The sequence below is a fragment of the Boleophthalmus pectinirostris genome, unplaced genomic scaffold, assembly GCF_026225935.1.
Source record: "Boleophthalmus pectinirostris isolate CB_2022bp ecotype Guang Dong unplaced genomic scaffold, ASM2622593v1 HiC_scaffold_9, whole genome shotgun sequence".
In the NCBI taxonomy this organism is placed as follows: Eukaryota; Metazoa; Chordata; class Actinopteri; order Gobiiformes; family Gobiidae; genus Boleophthalmus; species Boleophthalmus pectinirostris.
In genome coordinates, this window is record NW_026571541.1 from 21,739,546 (window position 1) to 21,761,316 (window position 21,771).

The 21,771-nt window shown below is 39.3% G+C and overlaps 4 protein-coding genes across 6 annotated transcripts; 2 read left to right on the forward strand and 2 right to left on the reverse strand.

Moving 5' to 3' along the window:
* Positions 1-156: 156 nt before the first annotated feature.
* unc119a (unc-119 homolog a (C. elegans)) lies at positions 157-6,733 on the reverse strand. Of its 3 annotated transcripts, none has more exons than XM_055147747.1 (5): positions 6,442-6,733; positions 1,471-1,584; positions 1,246-1,336; positions 499-671; positions 157-412 (listed from the first exon to the last, which is right to left on the reverse strand). In XM_055147747.1, the coding sequence occupies exons 1-5, from the start codon at positions 6,563-6,565 to the stop codon at positions 300-302; spliced, it is 615 nt and encodes a 204-aa protein (XP_055003722.1). In that variant the 5' UTR covers positions 6,566-6,733; the 3' UTR covers positions 157-299. The 3 variants fall into 3 exon arrangements, with proteins under 3 accessions (XP_055003722.1, XP_020796149.1, XP_055003721.1); XM_020940490.2 differs by having other exon boundaries at positions 1,246-1,339; XM_055147746.1 differs by having other exon boundaries at positions 1,444-1,584.
* A 963-nt stretch (positions 6,734-7,696) lies between these two features.
* crybb1l3 (crystallin, beta B1, like 3) lies at positions 7,697-8,788 on the reverse strand. The gene is made up of 5 exons (XM_020940406.1): positions 8,723-8,788; positions 8,524-8,642; positions 8,255-8,387; positions 8,030-8,172; positions 7,697-7,865 (listed from the first exon to the last, which is right to left on the reverse strand). Exons 1-5 carry the CDS (start codon positions 8,786-8,788, stop codon positions 7,697-7,699), a joined length of 630 nt encoding a protein of 209 aa, XP_020796065.1.
* Positions 8,789-10,375: 1,587 nt separating this feature from the next.
* Positions 10,376-11,491, forward strand: cryba1a (crystallin, beta A1a). The gene is made up of 5 exons (XM_020940430.2): positions 10,376-10,414; positions 10,544-10,662; positions 10,753-10,894; positions 11,113-11,255; positions 11,344-11,491. The coding sequence occupies exons 1-5, from the start codon at positions 10,376-10,378 to the stop codon at positions 11,489-11,491; spliced, it is 591 nt and encodes a 196-aa protein (XP_020796089.1).
* Positions 11,492-12,186: 695 nt separating this feature from the next.
* cpda (carboxypeptidase D, a) lies at positions 12,187-21,769 on the forward strand. The gene is made up of 21 exons (XM_020940304.2): positions 12,187-12,970; positions 13,401-13,648; positions 14,878-15,020; positions 15,101-15,270; positions 15,454-15,863; positions 15,944-16,135; positions 16,245-16,412; positions 16,496-16,605; positions 16,760-16,862; positions 17,140-17,282; positions 17,365-17,534; positions 17,604-17,906; positions 17,979-18,174; positions 18,257-18,392; positions 18,493-18,639; positions 18,732-18,830; positions 18,918-18,982; positions 19,079-19,210; positions 19,283-19,468; positions 20,425-20,527; positions 20,694-21,769. The coding sequence occupies exons 1-21, from the start codon at positions 12,342-12,344 to the stop codon at positions 20,918-20,920; spliced, it is 4,080 nt and encodes a 1,359-aa protein (XP_020795963.2). The 5' UTR covers positions 12,187-12,341; the 3' UTR covers positions 20,921-21,769.
* Positions 21,770-21,771: the final 2 nt, after the last annotated feature.

Below are 21,771 nucleotides of genomic sequence, written 5' to 3' on the forward strand. Positions count from 1 at the left end.
CACACACACACACACACACACACACACACACACACACACACACACACACACACACACACACACACACACACACACACACACACACACACACACACACACACACACACACACAGATGACAGCAGAATTCAATGTTCCTGCAAAGACAGTGAGGCAGAGGGACAGATCTGGTTGGCCAGGCAGCTGAACAAAAATAAAATGTACTCTCATGAGTATTCCTCACTTTATTTGTCCCTTGTCTTTACATGGGTCTGGAATGTAGAAACCTGTAGTGAAGTGAATATAGACAGTGCAGTTTATCCTATGGGCCCCCACTATAGGAATAGTCTGCCTTGTTGTGCATCACCAGCTTGTTGTCCACGAAGTAGAAGCTGTCGGACTGCGTCTCGTATGGGTGCAGAATCATCTCACGCACTTTAGGACACAGAGCACAATATTTAACATTTGTGAAAAAATGTATTCTCTGTTTTACGCTTTTTAAAATGTGACTCAAAACTTACTGATTTCCTCTGACAGCGCCGGAAACTCGTATATGTGCTCGCATGTGTTTTTGCTGCTGGGCATGCAGAAGCCAAACTCAAAGTCAAAGCTCTTGAGCAGCTGATCGCGGAAATAGTGCCTCTCGATCATGCGAAAATTGTTGATGGGCGTGTCTCCTACTGTGAACTCCACTCTGTAAGAAAATACAAGCAAATTAATCAAAAGTATTTTATTTTTTAAAACATACCATAATGCAATGCTGAGCTCTGTGTTTTGGTGTTACCATAGACATTAATGTTCTATCAGAAGAGTATATTTTCAAGACTCAAGAAAATCATTCATAAATGCTTGGAACTGGCATAAGGATTACATTGTGTTTGACATTTGACAGTTCTAAGAAAATGAAAGAAGACTGAATCTGGGCATGATTTCTAACTTGTAACAAATCAATATGTTATTTAATGCATATGCAGTCAAATGCTATGCTGTAGCAACAAAAGAAAAATATTTGAGAATTGTGGTATGACCCAAATGAGCCAGCAGGTTTGCTCCATGTAATATACAGAAAAAAATCATTAAACATGTACCATATGCAAATGTAAGCTTGGGTGGACTGACAGAAGCTGCCTGTCAATGAGTAGGAGTTGAGAACATGGACAGCAGCAGTACTGTCTGACTCACAGCTAAACCCATACACCCCCCATCTCTCCGTGATCTTATAGAACAAGTCCGTAATGTATTTGATGAGAAACGCAAATTAAACCTACGTTGCTCCAACTTGCCGCAGCTGTAGAAAGGCTGGGGTAAACTGGTACCGCACAAAACGGCCTGCATTGGGGTCACACTGCTTCCTACCCCCTGCTAAAAATAACACAAAAGATGATTAATGTTGGGTATTTTGCTACTGATTACTGATTTGAACATAACTTCTGGGCTATACACAATGCAAACAGCAGGGCATGAACCTATTGTGTAAATAAGTGTGCATTTACCAGGTGTTGGGGGTTTGGTAATTTCAAATAGGACCGTCCCAGTTTCCATGTCCCGGATCTTGAACCTGGTGAAGTCTATCATGTGGACATTTTCTTCAGGGGAGCAAAGGTAATCTAAAAAAATAAAAGAGAGAGTTGTTAGGACAGTTATTCAATCTACAATAAATACCTATCTGGAATTAAGATGGATTAACTGTCTCTTGCTGAGGATCCACCAACTGCTTGTCTCCACAGAGATATTATTGTTCTGCCTGGAATCTTCCACTGTTTAGCATTAAAACTTTTCTTGCATTTATTCACTTGCAATTGTTTTTATTGCTTAAGAATTCTTTGAAAATTCATTTTTACTCTTACTGTGAATGGGCTTGCCTCTCTCAACATCTGATTTGGAACTTAGCCAGGGGATGTCACTTAATTATCTCCATAGGGAAATGTTTACTGCCATACTGTGGCACATGACAGATAATAAAGTAACATCTCCATGATGACAAGGAGGTGGTGCAAACCCTTCACCTGAAAAGTTACAAAGTGCAATTATAAAACCATAACATCTGCAAATTCTGCTTCTTGTCATCTCCTTTTATTCTTCTAGACATATTTGGTTGTCACTGAAGCTTAAACATGTGATCAGATGAACTATACACACAAGCAATGCACGGCGTGTGCATGTGAGACTCTTCTCTACCAATGGTCCAGGATTAGACCTAAGAGGCTTACTGTGCTTCACCATCACATGGATTGACTGGTTCGGAAATGGACGCTCACACACACGCTCCTACTGCATTATTAGGGTATGCTTACGGCACTTATTACTGGCACAATATGTTATGCAAGACTTCAGTGTGCTTCCTACTGGTAACGCACATTGATGTGGACCCAGGTAGAAGGTTTTGGCAACCTGATATAAAAAAATACATCTGTTTATTAGAGTAAAGCTGTCTGCACGTGTTTCTTAGAGCAGGAGAACAGATGGACAGACTTTGGACACCTGCTTGTGGTTATTTATAGATGTTTTCATTGAAGTTGCTATACCTAACATGGGTATAAATGTATCTTTTTAAACAAAGCCAAATGTCAACATGCAATCCACAATTAAAGAAGAAGATATAGTAGGGGAGAGAGGTGTGATAGAGGGAAACTCAAAACTCAAACATGCAATAATCAATCAAAATACAAATCTGATGGAAAAACTGTTATAACATGGAAGCTTATAAAAGTCGATTTCATATAATATGTCCCCTTTAATGATGTGCATTGCAGTAAATTGATAACAAGCAAAACAAAACATTCTGTTGCCTTTCTGGTGGTGGACTCTTTGTGATGAAAATGCAATTGGCTAATATTATTTAATAAATTTGATATAAATAATATATAACAAACCAGGCAAAAACACAGAAACACAGAATAGGAGCTTAGAGAATGATACAATGCAATTTCTCTTTAATATAGAGCCATTATAAAGTATCTATCTATCTTATAAGTAACATTTTATATAGTATTTGCAAAACAGTATTCAAAGAGTATGTCAAAATGTATAATTCAAATCTAATTTTTTCTCTATTCTGGCACAATAAAGACTTAATATGATCGTTAGGAAACAGTCACTTGGAGGGTAAAATTAGCACTAACACTTGAGTCATGCACTTGTGTTCAAATGGAGCTGTCTAGTGTCAAAGAGGCATTCAAACAGAGAAAAGAGGCAGCCATTTTTAGAGCCCTAATCCGAATAAGATTACCCTAGAGGGAGAGACACTGCACAAAGAGTGACTTCACATGTTACTGTTGACACTAAATGAATGGTGCAGCATGGTTTGAAGACCAGTATGGTGCCCTGTTTTCACCTCAGAAAACTTGTAGCTGTGGGGCGCTAGTGACATTAGCATTGATGATGTACGGTGCACCTGTGTCTGACAGGCTGCTTCATGTCTGACAGTGAACAGCTCCTGTAGGCAAACTGGCTCACTCTGCGGGTCAGGCAGAGGTAAACCCTCCACAGATTCTACTCTTTATTGGTCTGGGCAAAGACACTTTATTACCATGGCATATGCAACCACATCATAAACTTGGCCTTGATATGGAAATATGGACTGGAACTATATTACCTAAGGTGGAGGATAGAATCAAAGAAAAAAAGATATAAATTTTGTCTGGAATAAAACGAAAACACTCGGTGAATACGTAGGATTACAAATCATACTTACTGAAACCAACTCTACAACTACTTCTACTAAAAATAATAAGTACTAGTATTATTTAACTTCTATTAGCACAACTGTTAGATATTCAAATTCCAGCACAGTTTCAGAATTGAGTATTATTCCCAGGATATCAGTCCAGAGTTTGGCTTATAAATTAAGATAATTAATAGCTAAGACAGTCTTAACGAAGAATAGCTCAAAATTTGGAGTGCCCACTGCTTCCAAGAGGTTGCCCCAGTGCCATTGAAGGATGGGTCAAATGCAAATAGGTAAATGCCTGTTGTCCAGATTAGATTATTTTAGATTTACAGTTAAACAATGCACAGAATAACAGTTATGATGTGTTTTGTGATTTGATATAATTTCTGCTGTTCTGGGGTCAGCAGAAAGTATCACATTTTGGTGATTAATAGGCTCAATTACATAATATGAATACTAGTGCATGGACCAAGTGTTCAAGAAACATAAAAAAATGCTTTCTGATGTATGTGATAGTCTGGGATATGTCATACTTTAACACATGGACACTTAAACTAATTTGACACTTCTCCAGGCATGTTTAAAAGGCAACAGTTATAGCCTGTAGTTCTGTGCACAGCAGACAGGGGGTACTACACTTGACACCACTTTGTTATGGAGACAGGTGAGGGATTTTATCCCCGGGCACATAACAGTAACTCTGCAGATTTATATCTTGCCAGTTTTTATATAATGCCTCACCTTACCTCACTTCTCCTTCAAACAGTCAAAATGCCCTTGAAATTGTCTCATAAATAAATTATTTTGAAGTACTGAAAAACTAATTCTATATTGCAAAGTAATTACAATTAAAATAACTACAAAGCAAATATATAATCTTGTTTTATTTTTTGTCAGATGTCTAGAATCATATTGTTAAATTTACAATCCACTAGTAATAGAATAGACTAGAAATTAATGTCAAATACTTCATACTAACAAGATGTGCACAAGGTACTTAAAGATACATTTGCAAAAACAATGAAAAAAAGAACACTACTAGTAAAGTCATTTATCACTTAGAATACTAGAGCAGTGTAACAATGCAAACCCCAGCTCTGTAGTCACTGTATCATATATCAGTTGTGATTCATTGCTTAGCCCTAATGTTGATGTTCTATACAAATGCGAGCAAAAAGAACATGTATGGTATGTGACTCAACAGCTAAAAATGTGCTCTTGTTCATGAAAGGGTTAAATTTGATTTGGGCTGAACGCATTATCTCACAAAACCACTCATTTACTTGATCTATCTTTGAAGGCCTGAAACACAAACAATGAATCAGCAAATTGGCTTGATAATTGATGTGCTACCACAAACCAGTACTTTGTCAGATTATTTTTTTGAATGAGTCCCTTGTGAATCCTGTGCAAACGATTAAAAGACAAATATCAAGTAGAAGTGTAAATTAATGGAATATTGGTAGTGGTAACTGGAGTGATTTTATTGTTGCTTTTAGATTTGTTTAGATTATTATTTTTTTTATAAACTTGTTAATTGTGAACATCCAAGTGTTTGGGGAGTATAAACTCTACTGTAAGATTCACTTGTCTGATGAGCTCATACTATCTCCCTACATTTAGTCCATGCGTCCTCCATTCCTCTGGGATAACCTGTCTGGAACAGTGGCCAACTACAATGCTGCATCCAGGGATAATTCTGCTTTATATTTCTTAAATGCTGGTATAATTAATGAAATGACCTTCTAAATGTAACACCTCAGAGCATATCATTTATTCAAAAGCTTTCTTAGTATTCAGTACTTACATAGACATAGTATCCTAATTTTGGATAACAGTATCTCACATGCATAAGACATCTGTCAGGCCCAGGCATAAATCATATGATACAAACCTTATTAAAGGAGAGTATTTCATACTTTGTCCTTTTGTGACAAAACACTATGCATTACTTATCAGCTCTGAACCACTGTGTCCAAGACAGCTCCCCCCAAAACACAGAAAAGTCATATACACTGTCGGGTCCATTTTGTCATTTCAGACTGCTGCTTTAATCCCATCTGATTCTGACTTTCCGTTTACTTTTATACACTTATGGGATTAATTACCTGAGGTGAGGTGTACTCTCTTACAGGCGTCCTTACATAATCCCAGATTACATGTCAGCACAGATCATAGATTACTGGACCATCAGGACTGGTTTAGGCTTTATGACACTGATGCTCTAATACTGATGCTTTTCACCAGGAGCGGACACAAGGTTCTGGTTGTTCTGTGTTTATGTCTTGTAACTATATACGATATACTCATTCTCATATACTCATTCATGTTAGATAGTTATTACTGTATCTGTAACTGTATATGATAATGTTTGTTACAGATTACGTGTTGAAAAAGTGGTTGAATGTGAATTTTAAACAATACAGTGCAAACAGACATATAATGTGAGCCGGTTGATGATTTAGCCTCGGTTCCACCTGTTAGCTAACCACAGGTTAGGTCAAAGTGTAGGATGGTCTGTTCTGAAATAATCTGCCTGTATGTAGGCTGTGTCTTGTAAATCTTGATTCCCCAAACTCTCGTACAGGAACTAGTCCTGAACTTGTGAGTGTCAGGGGATAGACGAGGGGCATAAATTGGCTGTGTCGCTGTCCATGGTACCAAAACCATAATAAAGCCCAAACAACAGGCCAAGGCAAAAAGCTTCAAAATGAATTCAGGCAGACAGATGTCACCTTAACACAGTCTGCTGTGGCAGTCACAGTCACATTAACAGCAGGTATGTGGTACTTACTCTTAGTGATCTTTTGCAAGCCCAGCACATCTTCCGGTGTTATGACAGCGTTTCTGCGCAGCTCCTCCTCGGTTCTTACAGGGATCCCCATGTCTGTCGAGTTACAGCCTTGCTGCACTTTCATATCCAGCGAGGAGGGCTGTTTCACCTGTGTGGAACCTGTTAAAAGCTCTGACTATTCGCTGCTTGGCGTCCCTAGGCGCAGGAGCCAATGGCCGTGCGTCGGTGGCTTTTAGACGCCTTGGTTTGAGCTAACACACTGTCAGGCTAACAGGCTACAGGCTATCACAAGAATAACTCATTCTCCGAACCTCCTCCCTTTCTCGGTCCGGTAAAAGATCAAAATCAGCCCTTAGCTCCCTCCCCCCTTACCCAAGGCTCATCTCACAAGCAATTTAATCCAAATCCCACGGCTTTACAGCGAGCACCAGTGCGTGGCTCACCGTCTGCGCGTGTCGTCATTACGCGCACACAAATGGGATTTTAACTGCAATAGTAAAATACAATACACCGCTCTGTAGGCCTACACTTTACGGGCTGTTTCCAGATTACACAGCAGCTTGCAATCACGCCAGACTGAAGTGCAAAGGATACTTCATGCTGCAAGTGCAAACCTAGTGAGACAATGCACGTGTGGTTGAAACACAGACCTTTTTGTCACTGAATAAGAAAACAAAGAAAAGGGAACAAAAAAGACAGTTTAAATAACAGCTTCATAGTTTTATTCAAGAATTTGCTTTAGATGCCAGCATCCCTGAGAAAGTGTTGCACATTATATAGACAGTAGTCCCATCAATGATCTAAAACTGAAGGGAAGGGGTCATGTGATCACTTAGTGCTCAGTGCTCACCAACCGTATTTACAAACGACTTGTACTGTCACACAAAGAAGACAGCGCCTCCTGCTGTATGATGCATAACAACGCGTGCGCAGACTAGAGAGCTGTCCATGGTAATGAAGACTGCCTTGTTGAGGGAGCTGAGTTTACAGATTGTAAACAGGCTTGGGCATCAGTACAAATATAAGCTTTAAAATAAATGAATAAAATAAACCCTTCAGCTGTATATAAAAACAAACAGCAATAAGGCCTATTATCTGCTAATTATTATAGAAATATATAATGTATGTTGATATGAGATATGTAGACAGATTTTTTTTTTTTTACTGGCAGTCCATTTTTATCTATTACCACTATAAATTTAATTAGATGAAGAACTTCCAAAGAGGGGCACACAGTACACTTGTTACTTTTCCCCTAAGCAGTCATCTCAAAGCAGCCCCGGCGGTGCGTCTGCATGTCCCTCACCCTGCGGATGGACTGGATCTGAGGGTGGTGGGCTCCCCAGTCATTCCAGTGCTTGTACGGACCCATTTCAAACACATACTGGTACCCACGATAGCCTGGGTACTGGTAACCAACCCAGCTGTAAGACAAAGGGCACAGATAAGGGGTAGGTGAACACTTTTGGAGAGTCAAGCCTCAGACGCAGGACAGTATAGGATTATGGAACTTTAACAAAAGATGCAGCCTCACACATTCACATTTAATGCCTTACATCACAGTTATTACTGCTTAATATGTACTCACGTTCCACCTGTAACTTGAATGCTGGCTACTCTGTCCTGGAATCCATAAGACCACAGACTTGGTATATCTTCATCGCACACTTCCATCTTACGGCCCTCAAAGTTAGGACATTCATACAGGCAGATTTTGTGGTCTTGAGGATCCTAATGAAACAAATCAATTAACCTTCTCTAAACTGAAAAAGTCCCCATACATTCATAAGATTTGGTAACATATTTGACTTACCATGCGCATAGGCCGGACAGACATGAAGCGGTCACACCTATGGCTATTGGACCAGGTGTCCCAACGTGGGTACTCTCCCTTCTCTAGTATGAACATCTCACCATTCATGTTTTGCTGCTCATACCCCACCCAGCTGAAAGAGTGCGCACATTTATTTATTTATTTAAAGATCTCACAATATACACCGCCCCTCCAGTGATATTGATAGTCATCAAATTTATCTCAGTTGTGGAATGAATGTATGCACTCTGGATGAGCATGATACTTACGGGCCACATTCTACCCTGATAGATCCAACTCGATCTAGACCTTTCTCACACAGGTTACGGCACTCTCCAAACACATCAAGCCTGCGACCCTGAAAGTTTTCAAACTCATAGAAGTATATCTGCCGGGGAAGCCAGACAAAGTTAGTTGGTGGTGACATGTATTTAATTAATTAATCTCCAACCCAAAACTATTACTTACCTTGTAATTGCGCATACCAATAGCAGAGTGGCTACCTATGCTACCTTGAGCCCCTGAATGAGACATTGTGAGATCTACAGAGAAAAGAAATACACACAGAATGTCACTTTTATTTTTAAAAATACAAATAAAACATTATACAATTAAGCTTTCTACAGATTGTATATAAACACTGATCTATATACTATACTCTGTACACTGATCACAACTGAAATTCAACAACTGAACTGGCTGATCATAACGTTAATCTTAATAAGAGTATAGTTGATAGACAAGAGTTGCTATTTCTTATATAATTACCAAATATATTGCAGTTTTGCTCTGAGTGTTATATTTTCATATTAATTTAATATTCAAAATAATTGTTGACTTACGAGGTGCAGGGTCAAATGGAGAAAGCGATGGACACAGGCGTTGTCACAGACAGGATATATATATACATTCACATCCACCTTGATTCTATAGAGACACATTTGACTCTCATTGGTGGAAACCGTTTTGGAGCATGGTGCAGGGTCAGGGGTCATGCGGCTAATCTGTGGACTTGTGCTGACAGAGCCACATGTTTTGTTCTCCCGCAACACTGTGAATGGGAATAGTTGCCATCATCAGCAGAACGTTGGCAGGCAATTGAAAACACAGTTGATTTATACCGATAAGCATTTTTCCATCTTATTTTAGTTCAACCATTATTATTTATTCTGTTATTTCTATGGTTTATTCTGTCTTTTAATGCAGCTATTGTCACAGTACACACCAAAGCCTACTCATCAACTCTAGTACTATGCTGCATCAGTACTCACCATCAAGATAAAAAACAAATGTAAATTCAAACTTTTGTCACCACATCACTGAAAAGACAGACATATTTCATCTGCACGTTCTTCTTGTGATTATGCATGCACCTCTCACTCATGCTGTGCACTGAAGTGAAAGTTACAGTTGTCTTTTGTGTCCCGTTCATGTGGTCGTGGCAGTGTGCGCATGACTGAGCTTGTGTTCACAGGAGGGACTGAACAGTGGAGCATGCAAATATGGGCTGTAGAGACAAGATGGTCCTTACTGAGAGGAGCAGTTACTCAGTAACTCAGTGAGTGCTTTGATCACACCTACATTTTAAATACACCCCATTCATTTATCATTCATAGTACTTTTGATGTATGGTTATTAAAGCCCTTTTTCTTTTTTTTTGTCTTTTTTCAGGGAGCATCATATCAGTCACAAATGTTGTAAAGTGTTATGTGGCACATTAGTCTTGAGAGCTTGTTGGCACTGTGTCCTCTAATGAGTTGAACTGCAGCACCCTAAAGCCCAGTAGATCAGTGTTTAACAATGAGTGAGACAGTAATGTGCTGACTCCTGTCCTGACCCATATGCCAGTAGCTTTCACCAGCAGCATGTATAAATAGGTCTGGATAGACTAGGGCCAGGGCGATGTTTAGTGGAGCCGCTTTGAGGTAAGCTTTCTGTCTCAGGCTATTGTCCCTTTCAAGCTTCTGTGTTTGTGGTGTTCACATAACCTATACATGCCAATACTTGGGAGCTCACACAGCTTGTATGATGTGCATATTGTACTGTGCTCACCTATGTTCTTTGAGTCCTGACCTCCAGTGCCTCTTTTGCAGCCTGCAGTGAAGGTGAAACTTTAGCAGAATGGCTCTGAATAACCCCAAACCACTGGGACCGTGGAAGGTGAGTTTGAAGTATAATGCTCAGATTTCTTTCCAATGTGCCTGCTCTGATGACAGTACTGTCTGTACACACCTTAGTGTGTGTGTGTGGCATGTGCATGCTACATGTGTGCATTTGTGTCCTCTGCAGATCACGGTCTATGACCAGGAGAACTTCCAGGGGAAGCGTGTGGAGTTCACCTCTGCCTGTCAGAACATCATGGAGTCTGGGGTGGACAATGTCCGCTCCTTGAAGGTGGAGTGTGGAGCGTAAGTCATTCGAATGGGCCTAATCAGTTTGTGGACATTCTAAATAAAGGGTTATCATGTTCTTATAGTTATGTGTGTGTGTGTGAACAGCTGGGCAGGATATGAGCACTCGAGCTTCTGTGGCCAACAGTTTGTTTTGGAGAGAGGAGAGTACCCACAGTGGGAGTCATGGAGCGGCAGCAACGCCTACCACATCGAGAGATTGATGTCCTTCCGCCCCATCTGTTCTGCTGTGAGTTTGTAGACCTTTCTCCTGTTTTTGTACATATTGGCATTTGCCATCATTTTTACACCAAAATTAATTTACAAACGAACACTTTGTTTTATAAAATAAAGAAATCCCCCACACATACCACATCTCTCATTAATTTAAATATGTTTATGTTTTGCATAAAAATTTTTTATGTTTATAATGTGTGTATGATGTGCTCACAATAAGCCATTTTTCAGAGCCACAAAGAGTCCAAGATTGTGTTATTTGAGAAGGAAAACTTCATGGGACGTCAATGGGACATAAGTGATGACTACCCCTCTCTGCAGGCAATGGGCTGGTCCAACAATGAGATTGGATCTATGCAAGTTCAATGTGGAGCGTAAGTTATCTTATTACATCCAGAAACAGAAAAGACCGACTGCAAAAGAACTACTTGTTACCCACTTGCTAACTGTGCTCTTGTTTAGTTGGGTGTGCTATCAATATCCTGGTTACCGTGGTTACCAGTACATCATGGAGTGTGACCATCATGGCGGCGAGTACAAACACTACAGAGAGTGGGGCTCACATGCACAGACGTTTCAGGTGCAGTCGCTGCGTCGGATTCAACAATGAGCCCCGCAGGATTCCCTCTTTGCCTTGTTTCTTGTCTCCTCCCTCCTCTCCTTCTTCCCATTTCTTCATTCCAAGCTCCAGAACCTGGTGCTTGACATTGTTTACAAAGAAGCTTGTTGTATTCTGGTGCTAAATTAAAATAAAGGACAGATTATTGGTTTTAAAAAGGTAATACTGTCTGGTGTTCCATGGCTATAATAAAGAAACTATTACTTTATACTCTACCTTGACAGACACAAATATTTTTGTGAAATCCTTGTGGCCTCTCTTTGCTCTCTCAGTTTGTATTTGGCTAAGAGAATAAATTAATTCCTCTTGTTTGAAATCCCCTATCCTGTTGATAATTTATTTTGTATTGGCCATTCAAATGCTTGTAGGGTGTTAAACGTCTGATGACACAGGTCATATTTTTTTTTCTTTTTGCCAGATAGCTCTAATTCAATTAAACAGGCAACAGTTGCCTCGGAATACAATGCTTGACAATTTATAATGATATACGGGAGATGTAGTAGGGTTATAAAGAAGCATATCAACTTTTATATCATTTGTAAATGGAAATGCTTCTCTGTCTATTATTTAGATAAAATGTAATTAGCTATTTCTAAACATAAGTTACACTCACGGCAAATTAAACGTATTGTACCACTTTTAAAAATGACGTCAGCGCGTAGCCACGCCCATTCAGAGGAAAAAGGAAGTACATGGAAACACCAAGAGCAGGCCTGGCTACTGACCTCACTCAGCCAAAATAGCCTGCTCTCTGCGAAGCAAAGAAAGAGAATATTTTATTCTTGGGTTCCGGCGTTGGATCATACACTCCGAATGATAAAGGAGTAGTGGATACTTTATCATGGCGCACCTTTCCTTAGCCTTCCCATCAGCGCCGAAACTGACTCTCTGCTTTCTGCTCTTTCTCCTTGTCTCCTGTGTTGACGCTATGGTACGAAAAAGTCACTCGACGACAGTGGCTGGAGAAACTTATGGGAAATACTATAATTATGTTGAACTAACTGATCTCCTTCGTTCTTTATCTCAAAAATATCCTTTAATAACCAATTTGTCCAGCATAGGTCAGTCTGTGCAGGGCAGAGAGCTCTGGGTAATGCGTATAACCAAGGACCCCCACACGGACACACCGGGGCTGCCCAAATTTAAATACGTGGGAAACATGCATGGCGACGAGACTGTGTCCAGACAGGTGTTGGTGTATCTGATCGAATACCTTTTGGCCAACTATGGCGAGGAGCAGCGTGTGACTGAGCTGGTGAATACAACTGACATTTACATCATGCCCAGCATGAACCCTGATGGGTTTGAGAAGTCTAAAGAAGGAGACTGTGCTGGAGACAACGGGGGACGAAATAATGCCAAAGACTTTGATCTTAATAGGAATTTTCCTGACCAGTACGCCGAGACAAACGTTAAACTAGAGGACGTCCCTGAAGTTATGGCTATGATGAGATGGATACAGGAGAAAAAGTAAGTTTATCAAAGCAATGTGTGTAATATTGCTATAGGGTATGAGTAGACCTAGGGGTCCCTAAACATGCCATTTTTATTATAGAAATTATGGATTACAAATTATTGAAAGTCAGAGAATTCATTTGTACGAATACATACTATCTTAACAGTTCTTAAAACAGAAGTGGTAAGATCACTAATGGTGTCCACATGACATTGTAGTTTTCATTGCAACACATGATGTTGAAAACTGGACTACCCACTTGCCCTTATCAGATGTAAAATTCAGGAAGACAGTAAGCATCACTGTACTGACAATTTCAACAACATTCATAATAGGATTAAACAAAACATACAATAGGATTGATGTAATAGATATAGTATCATTCAGTACTATCCTCCTCTAATCTTCTATTTCCAGACTAAACTATATTCTTGCTGTCTTCAGGTTTGTTTTGTCTGCAAACCTCCATGGAGGCACAGTAGTTGCCAGTTACCCATTTGATGACTCAGCCTCCCATGAAAGAAGGGGCCACTACAGTAAAGCTGCAGATGATGATCTGTTTCGATACTTGGCCTTGGTCTATTCCTCAAACCACCCTGTCATGAAAACTGGTCATCCCGAATGTCCTGACACACAATATGAAACCTTTAAAGATGGCATCACCAACGGGGCTGAGTGGTATGATGTGCCAGGTAAGTGAATCATCAAAAATAAACCTGTATAGAAGGTGGTTCTTCAAATTATTGTAAAAACTGCTTCAACAGTTCACACTCCGCTCTATCATCTAACATAGTGTAATTTTTTCTAGGTCAGTATGTGATACTGAACACTTAGGCAAAATACCAGAGTTGCTTTGTCTTGAAGTTGTGCAGCTGGTTGTTGTGGAATTTTATTTTTGCTTTGAATTCCTTCTATGTTGTGTTGCACTCTGTTTCTTGTTGTTGTGACTTCTCAGAGCATGGCTGGGCAGAGACTGTATTTCTTAATTCATTTTATACATTGAATAAAATAATGTGTTTATATAGATAATCAGGGATCAGTGACTGCAGTGGTTGTTTGGTCAGGCGTTTCCTCAAGGCGTGTCACTAATTCCGGCATGGACAGGATATGTTAAATCATTGTTTCAAAACAGAAGTGTTTTGTGATTACACCAGGGAGCTGTATGGTTTGATCAGGGATAAATTTCCTTCCAATAATTACGCCAATGTAGTTAACATTATTTGTTAGCTTTGGGTGGTTTAGTCAATATACCGTCTCCTGTTTTTCCAGCTTCTTCAAATTGGACTGCTGGAAGGGGGATTAAATCTTTGCACAGTCACCCATCACCCTTTTTCCAAATACGTTTAAAATGCATGATCCTTAGTTTAGCATATTGTTCAAATACTAGAACAATTTGTCTGCATGTACTAATGTTTCACACTGTTTGATTGCTTTAATGATGCAGTTATTTATATAGGCTATCTATATGCCTTTGTCTTAACTTAACCTGTTTATTGAAATGCAGAGGCTTTTATTGTTATTTGTAAGTGTATTCCCTTGGATCCTATTTACACTATGGCTACATAGTTACCAACAGTGCTCATCTGAATGTGTGCATGTGACAACAGTGGGCTGCCATAACAACCTTTAACCTTGGAGACACAAGCTGCCATCCAGCAGTTCCCGGGATACTTCCTGCACTCTTAAAGCACTTGGATAAAACAGCAATTTGATTGGCAATAGCCAGGGCCTATTTCCATTAAAACGAATAATGTTTTCACTGCAGTTTATTTACACTACCAACTAAAGCCATTCTTGAGCATTAATCTTATACAAGTTGTCTGATCATGTATACCTATTAAAATATTAGTTTGTATTGTGAGTTACAATGATGAACATAAAGCTGTGTTAAGTATAATTATTAAATATTGTATTTATCCAGGTGGGATGCAAGATTATAACTACCTCTATGGAAACTGTCTTGAAATCACTGTGGAATTAAGTTGCTGCAAGCATCCCAAGGCTGATGAACTCCCAAAAGAATGGTCAATGAACAGGGAGTCTCTGTTAGCCTACATGGAGAAGGTACAGACTAAGCTCATAGTAAAGGTTAATAGTTTTATTGTCCATGTAGTCATGTTTTTTTTCCCCTTGTTGCCTTTTAGGTCCACATTGGAGTTCGTGGATTTGTAAAAGAAGCAGTTGGAGGTGCAGCACTCACTAATGCAAACATTATTGTAGAAGGAATTCGGCATAATCTGACAACTGGAATGTATGGAGACTATTATCGTTTACTGCTCCCAGGAACATACAACATCACAGCTATGGCACCTGGGTGAGCACTGACAACTGTTTAAACTAGTTTTGAATTATACACATACATCAACGTGAAAATATTTAGAGAAAAATACAAATTTTGTGTTTGTGTCTAATTTATTATATAAGCCCTTCTGAAAAACATTTTCTGGTTGGGAGCCTGTTTTTCCAGTTGTGAAAAATGTGATGTTTCCTTGAACAGGTACATTTCAATGACAGTCCAAAGTGTACAGGTCTCTAAAGGCAAGGCCACAGAGCTTAATTTCACCTTGGCGCCTATCAGTGAAACTGCAGCTTCGACCACATCATCGCCACCAATGACCAGTGATGCAAACATATCCAGCATTACTATGGGCTCAACAAAATCTGCTACAAACAAATCAGATTCCTCTGTGGATAACAAGAACACGCCTCCTGTATTACCAACTCAGCGGCAGCCAGTCCAGCCTCAAGAATTTCGGCATCACAACTTTGCAGACATGGAGCTATTTTTGCGCAAGTACAGTAGTGAGTTCCCTGATATCACTCACCTGCACTCTGTTGGCCACTCAGTAGAAGACAGAGAGCTTTATGTGATGGTCATCTCAGATAATCCCAAAGTTCACGAACATGGTATATTTTATGTCACGCAGCAGTATGCACTTTTTTCCTGCTTTCACATTAATATACCTAACTTTTTCCATGGTTCTTAGGTGAGCCAGAGTTTAAATATGTGGCCAACATGCATGGCAATGAGGTTGTAGGCCGTGAGTTAATGCTTAACCTCATTGAGTACTTGTGCAAAAACTATGGCACTGATCCAGAGGTCACTTCTCTGGTCAATAATACTCGCATTCATATCATGCCTTCTATGAACCCTGATGGCTATGAGATCGCCACAGAAGGTAAAGGAATGCATCACAACACATGAAAATTTAAAAAGTAATTCTAGACAGAACTAAGAATTGTACAAATAATTTATTTGTTTCAACAGTGTGCATTCATATTTTACAGGTGATGTCCAAGGGTATAATGGTCGCAACAACAGCAACAACTTTGACTTGAACCGCAACTTTCCAGACCAGTTTGTCACTATCACAGAGCCCAGACAGCCAGAAACGACTGCTGTAATGAATTGGCTGAGGAGTATTCCTTTTGTTCTGTCAGCAAACCTTCACGGAGGTACATACTTGTTTGTCCTCTTACTTCCTTTACATAATTTAACTTAATTTAACTTCTGACTCTGTTGTGCCACTCTGAAACAGGTTCCTTGGTAGTCAATTATCCTTACGATGATGACAAAGAAATGGTAACTCAGTACAGTCAGTGTCCCGATGATGACGTCTTTCAGCAGTTGTCCAGAGCCTATTCACAGGTAATTTGAAACTGTAGATATTTGAACTGGTAATGACTGCTTGTGGATTGATTTTACAATGAAGAATAACATGTGAAGACTGATGGGGTAGATGTTTTTAATACGTAACTACAGTGGTATTGTTTTTCTAGAGTATGCATGTTTTTGTGTGCAGGAAAACCCTATGATGCACAATGGTCACCCTTGTGAGAACTTGTACAAAGAAGAGTATTTTACGGAAGGTATCACTAATGGCGCCAACTGGTACAATGTGCCTGGTAAGCAGTCCTTTCCATTTTCATTCTAGCTTTTATCTTATGTCATGCGTGCATGTTAAGTCATACAGCTGATAAGCACTGCACGTTGTGTACCCATGAAATATAAGAAGAGGTAGTTTATCTCAGGCCAAAGGTCTGAACCGACCTCTCAGAGATTCCCATTGTCACTTCTTATATCAGCTTCATGTTTCAAGTTTTCAATATCAAGTTTTTAAAATGGTGATATTTGATGGGGTGAAAAGCATTCAGCATGGTATAATAAATAACCACATTTCAGGTGGAATGCAAGACTGGAATTACTTGCACACCAATTGTTTTGAGGTGACAATTGAGCTGGGCTGTGTGAAGTACCCCTGGGCTAAGGACTTGCCTGGATATTGGGAGCAGAACCGACGAGCCTTACTAAAGTTCATACATCAAGTAAAACCCAAACTCGCATCAATTTTTATAGCTGTCCAAAGCCTCAGGTCTGAATATTCTTGCATCTGTTGTATGTTGTCAGGTGCATACAGGTGTGAAGGGCACAGTGTCTGACATAAGTGATGGCACAGGGATCCCTAATGCCACTATAAGTGTTCAGGGCATAGACCACAATATCACCACTGCTCTAACTGGTGACTACTGGAGACTCCTGATCCCCGCAACATACTCTATCACTGCGTCTGCTTATGGGTAAGGACATTTCACCTAAAAATCAAACAAAACTATGTAGATCTTTATTTAACATTTATTTATTTTCAGGTATGAACAAGTAAAAACTTATGCTACAGTTTCCAAGGATGGAGTTGAGGTGGTGGACTTCAGATTGAAACGCCTCCACTCTGACACTAATAGACCGGCTCACAGCGGCCCTCAGCCCACTCAAAATCCATCTGAGAAGGAATTTCAGAGTCTAATCAAAGAGCTGTCTGTGGGACAGGGTTTGGACCAGCTGGTGAAAAACACAACCACAGAAAGCAGTTTCCGATACCGCCGTTATAAAGAGATGTCTGGATTTATGAGAGGCCTTAATCTTAACTTCCCTAAAATTACATCTCTACGAAGGTATGCGATAACCATTCATAACTGTAAACTAATATGTGTTACCCTTGTTAAAATACTGTTTTTTATGTGTAGTCTTGGTCAAAGTGTAGAGATTCGGACCATCTGGGCTCTTGAAATTTCCAACCGACCAGGTGAGGCAGAACCATCTGAACCCAAAATTCGATTTGTAGCAGGAATCCATGGCAATGCCCCTGTTGGAACTGAGCTGCTGCTTGAATTTGCTGCCCTTCTGTGTATCAACTATGGCAAAAATCCAGCCATCACTAGAGTATGTTTCAGCTCATGAGAAGACATGATTCAACCTCTGAATGTAAAATTGTGATACAATATTTGCTTATCTTGTTACATAGCTCATTAACAACACCCGGATTGTGATTGTGCCTTCAATTAATCCTGATGGACGAGAACAAGCTATTGAAAAACAATGCACCTCTACCCAAGGTCTGACAAATGCTCATGGCAAAGACCTGGACACTGATTTTTTTGGTAAATTTAAAATACATTTGGTGATAATATCAGCCATATGCTATTGTTTCTAATCCTTAATTGTGAATTTTACATTTCAATTTTACGTTTTTACATTTAGGAAATGCCTCTCAGCGTGTTGTAGAACCCCAGCCCGAGACCAGAGCAATGATGGATCTAATTCAAGAGAAAGGATACACACTCTCTATAGCCCTAGATGGAGGCTCACTTGTTGCTACTTATCCCTATGATAAGCCTGTCCAGACGGGTAATACCTCATTCTTATTAAAAGTATTAGAATTTTTTTAAAGAGCAAATCTTTAATTTGATAAATATATGGGGACTTTGTATCTGTTTTAGTTGAAAATGAAGGCACTCTGAAGTATCTGGCTAATGTTTATGCCAGGAATCATCCGAAGATGCACCTTGGCAACTCTGGATGTTCTAATAATGGGCAATGTATGAAACTTCCACACATACTAGCAAGTAAAAAAAAAAAATCAAGCAAACCTTTTTTTGTTTGTTTTGTTTTTGTTTTATTTTCAGCAAGTAATATTCCTGATGGAGTCATGAGGGCAGCAGAGAGACAGAGTCACATGGGCAGTATGAAGGTTTGTACAATTTTAACTCAAATGTTAAAAGAATTTGGGCTATCATCAGGTTTTGGTTGAGCTCAAAATATATCTTAAATTTTATTTCTCCAAAAGGACTTCAGTATGGACTTTGGTCACTGTCCTGAAATTACAGTGTATACAGGCTGCTGTTTATTCCCCCCAACTGACCAGCTGGCCACCCTTTGGACAGAGAACAAGAAAGCGCTTCTTAGCATGCTGGTGGAGGTAATATTTTGGTCAAACATAATATAAAAACTTAATATTAACCAGGGAATTAAAATATCCCTTTTTGACCAGGTCCACAAAGGGGTTCGAGGTGTTGTACGAGATAAGAGTGGAAAGCCTATTCCCGGTGCCATCATAGTACTAAATGGTGGAGTTAGAATTTTTACTGGAGAAGGAGGATACTTCCATGCACTTCTGGAGCCAGGCAGCCATAGCATTGAAGCTGTGGCAGAGGGCTACCAACAACAACGTCAGGAGGTAAACAGTGCCAAAAATATTAATATATTTCAATATTGTTTGTTTATCTGTTCAATGTTTAATCTCTGTAGTTAACAAACACATACATGTAGGTAACAAAATAAAAATGACAGTCCCTGACATGTTCATAAAGCAAATGTTTTTTCTTTTGAACTCTGAACTGCAATTAAGAATACTTTCTGTATTTCTAACCATAAGAAGATGGTTCTGTATCATCTACATCTATGAACGGTGTAGGTTGAAGTATACAAAATCTTTCAGTAACTTCAAGCTTTTTATCAGGCTGCTCTGAAATATGAAGTGTTGGGTAGGCGAGTTCCTCAAAAAGGTGTTCTTTAATTGTCCGCCCCAGTTGAAGGCTGTAAGGAATGAGTTTTCCACAAGAGAGAAGGAGAAGAGGGTCTACCACTGAATGATAGGTATTCTGGTACTCCGGTACAGTGAACCCATGGATCAGAAGAGGCTGTGTCACTGCGGAAGTGGGTCTGCTGTGTTCCTTCTGCACATCTATTCTGGGCAAACAGAAATCTGGAAGAACCGCAGCATTCTTTATATAACTGTTCTTTAAGGGCTTTTGGGATTCAGCTTCACTTTCAATGTCAAAAGTATATTTTGATGCCAACATATAATGCCTCTTCTTAGTAGTTTCACCATACTTTTTTGGACACCGAATAGTATGTCTTAGGCCATAGGGACCCATATCACACTCCTGCAATTTAATTAGCAATCAGTTAATTTGTGTTTGCATTAATAAGTTTACAATGATGAGACACTCACCCTTTTTCAGAAACCCTCCATGTTTGCAGAAAATCTGAGTCAAGCACACAGCTGCAGCTAATTGGCCTGTTATGTAGCTTTGCTTGTGAAGTTAAACCAGAATAAAACACTGAAGCATTGTCCATATGCAAATGTTTCCTTCACCCTATGGATGTTATTTTCATTTCTTTGTTTTTCAGGTGGTTGTGCATTCATATGATGCAGCAAACTGGATATTTATTGAGTTTGACATGGACAATAGCATATTTGGGTTACCAAGAGAGTTTGTGGTTGCTAGTGCAGGTAAACATTCATCTTTACAACCTCATGTGTTCCACAAATTAGTTTGTTTTTAATTTCTGTATATAAATTATAAACATATTTAGAAACAATTTCATAATCCCATTATCAAATCTAACTACAAATTAATTGCCAAAGAGAAGCTGATTAATATTTTGTCTCTCCGCAGCTGCATCCATGACTGCATTAGTGGTGACAGCGTGCATCATATGGTGTGTATGTGCTGCCAAATCCAACCGCCAAAAAGACGGGTTTCACCGTCTGCGCCAGCATCGTGATGATTATGAAGATGAAATTCGGCTCACGTCAATGGGCTCCAAGAAATCCCTGCTCTCACACGAGTTTCAAGATGAGAGTGAAAGTGACGAGGAAACATTATATGCCAACAAAATCTGACCGCGCTTTGAAATCAAGGGATAACTCTTCTATCATATTCTTTTATTTCAAATTGAAGCCCTTGTAACAAGGAACTGATTTATGATTATAAACTGATGGTGAAAGATGCTGTTTTCAGCATCACCACATGTGACTGCTCACTTTTCTACTGTGCCCACTGGAGAATTCCTTTTTAACTGGTTTGCCTCCTGATTAAGAGGGAGGCTTGGAATGGATGACATTGGAAGAATGCTGCTCGTTTCCTGATCAGATTGACCAACTTGAACTAGATGTTCCTGGATTAAAATAAACTGCTCAACAATTGTTTTAATTTTGAGAATGAACTCTCTGGAAGTAGTGAGCAGCTATGCCATTTAAAATATTTAATATTTCCTTTTTATTCTATACTGTGCCTTGGCTTTTGTAACATTTCAGCCTGATTGGGATTGTAGTATGTAGTCAGAAAACAAAACACTTGTTTTTCATGGGGTGGACTCATGAAAAGTAATGATTAAATTATTATTTTTTTGTTGCACTGTTTCTGTGCAGATGCTGTGTTCGCCATTGTGGGAAGGCAATTTCCATCGCAGAATGAAAAAAATATGAATATTTCTAAATTTGTTAAAAACTTAAATTTAGGCTGATATGGCTTTCAGCTGAACGACAGAGAAGACAGACTGTGCATTTGTTTTACATGTCAAATGTGTGAATGGACTTTGTGTGATGTGAATATTTTTATATGAACTACTGGAAGCAGATGTACAGATCTGCATTTGATCATGTCAAAGACACTTTTTGTAAGTTTTTTTTTTTGTGTGTGGTCATCATGGCATCATGTTATTCAGAAAATAAAGATTCAGGTCGTGTTTAGT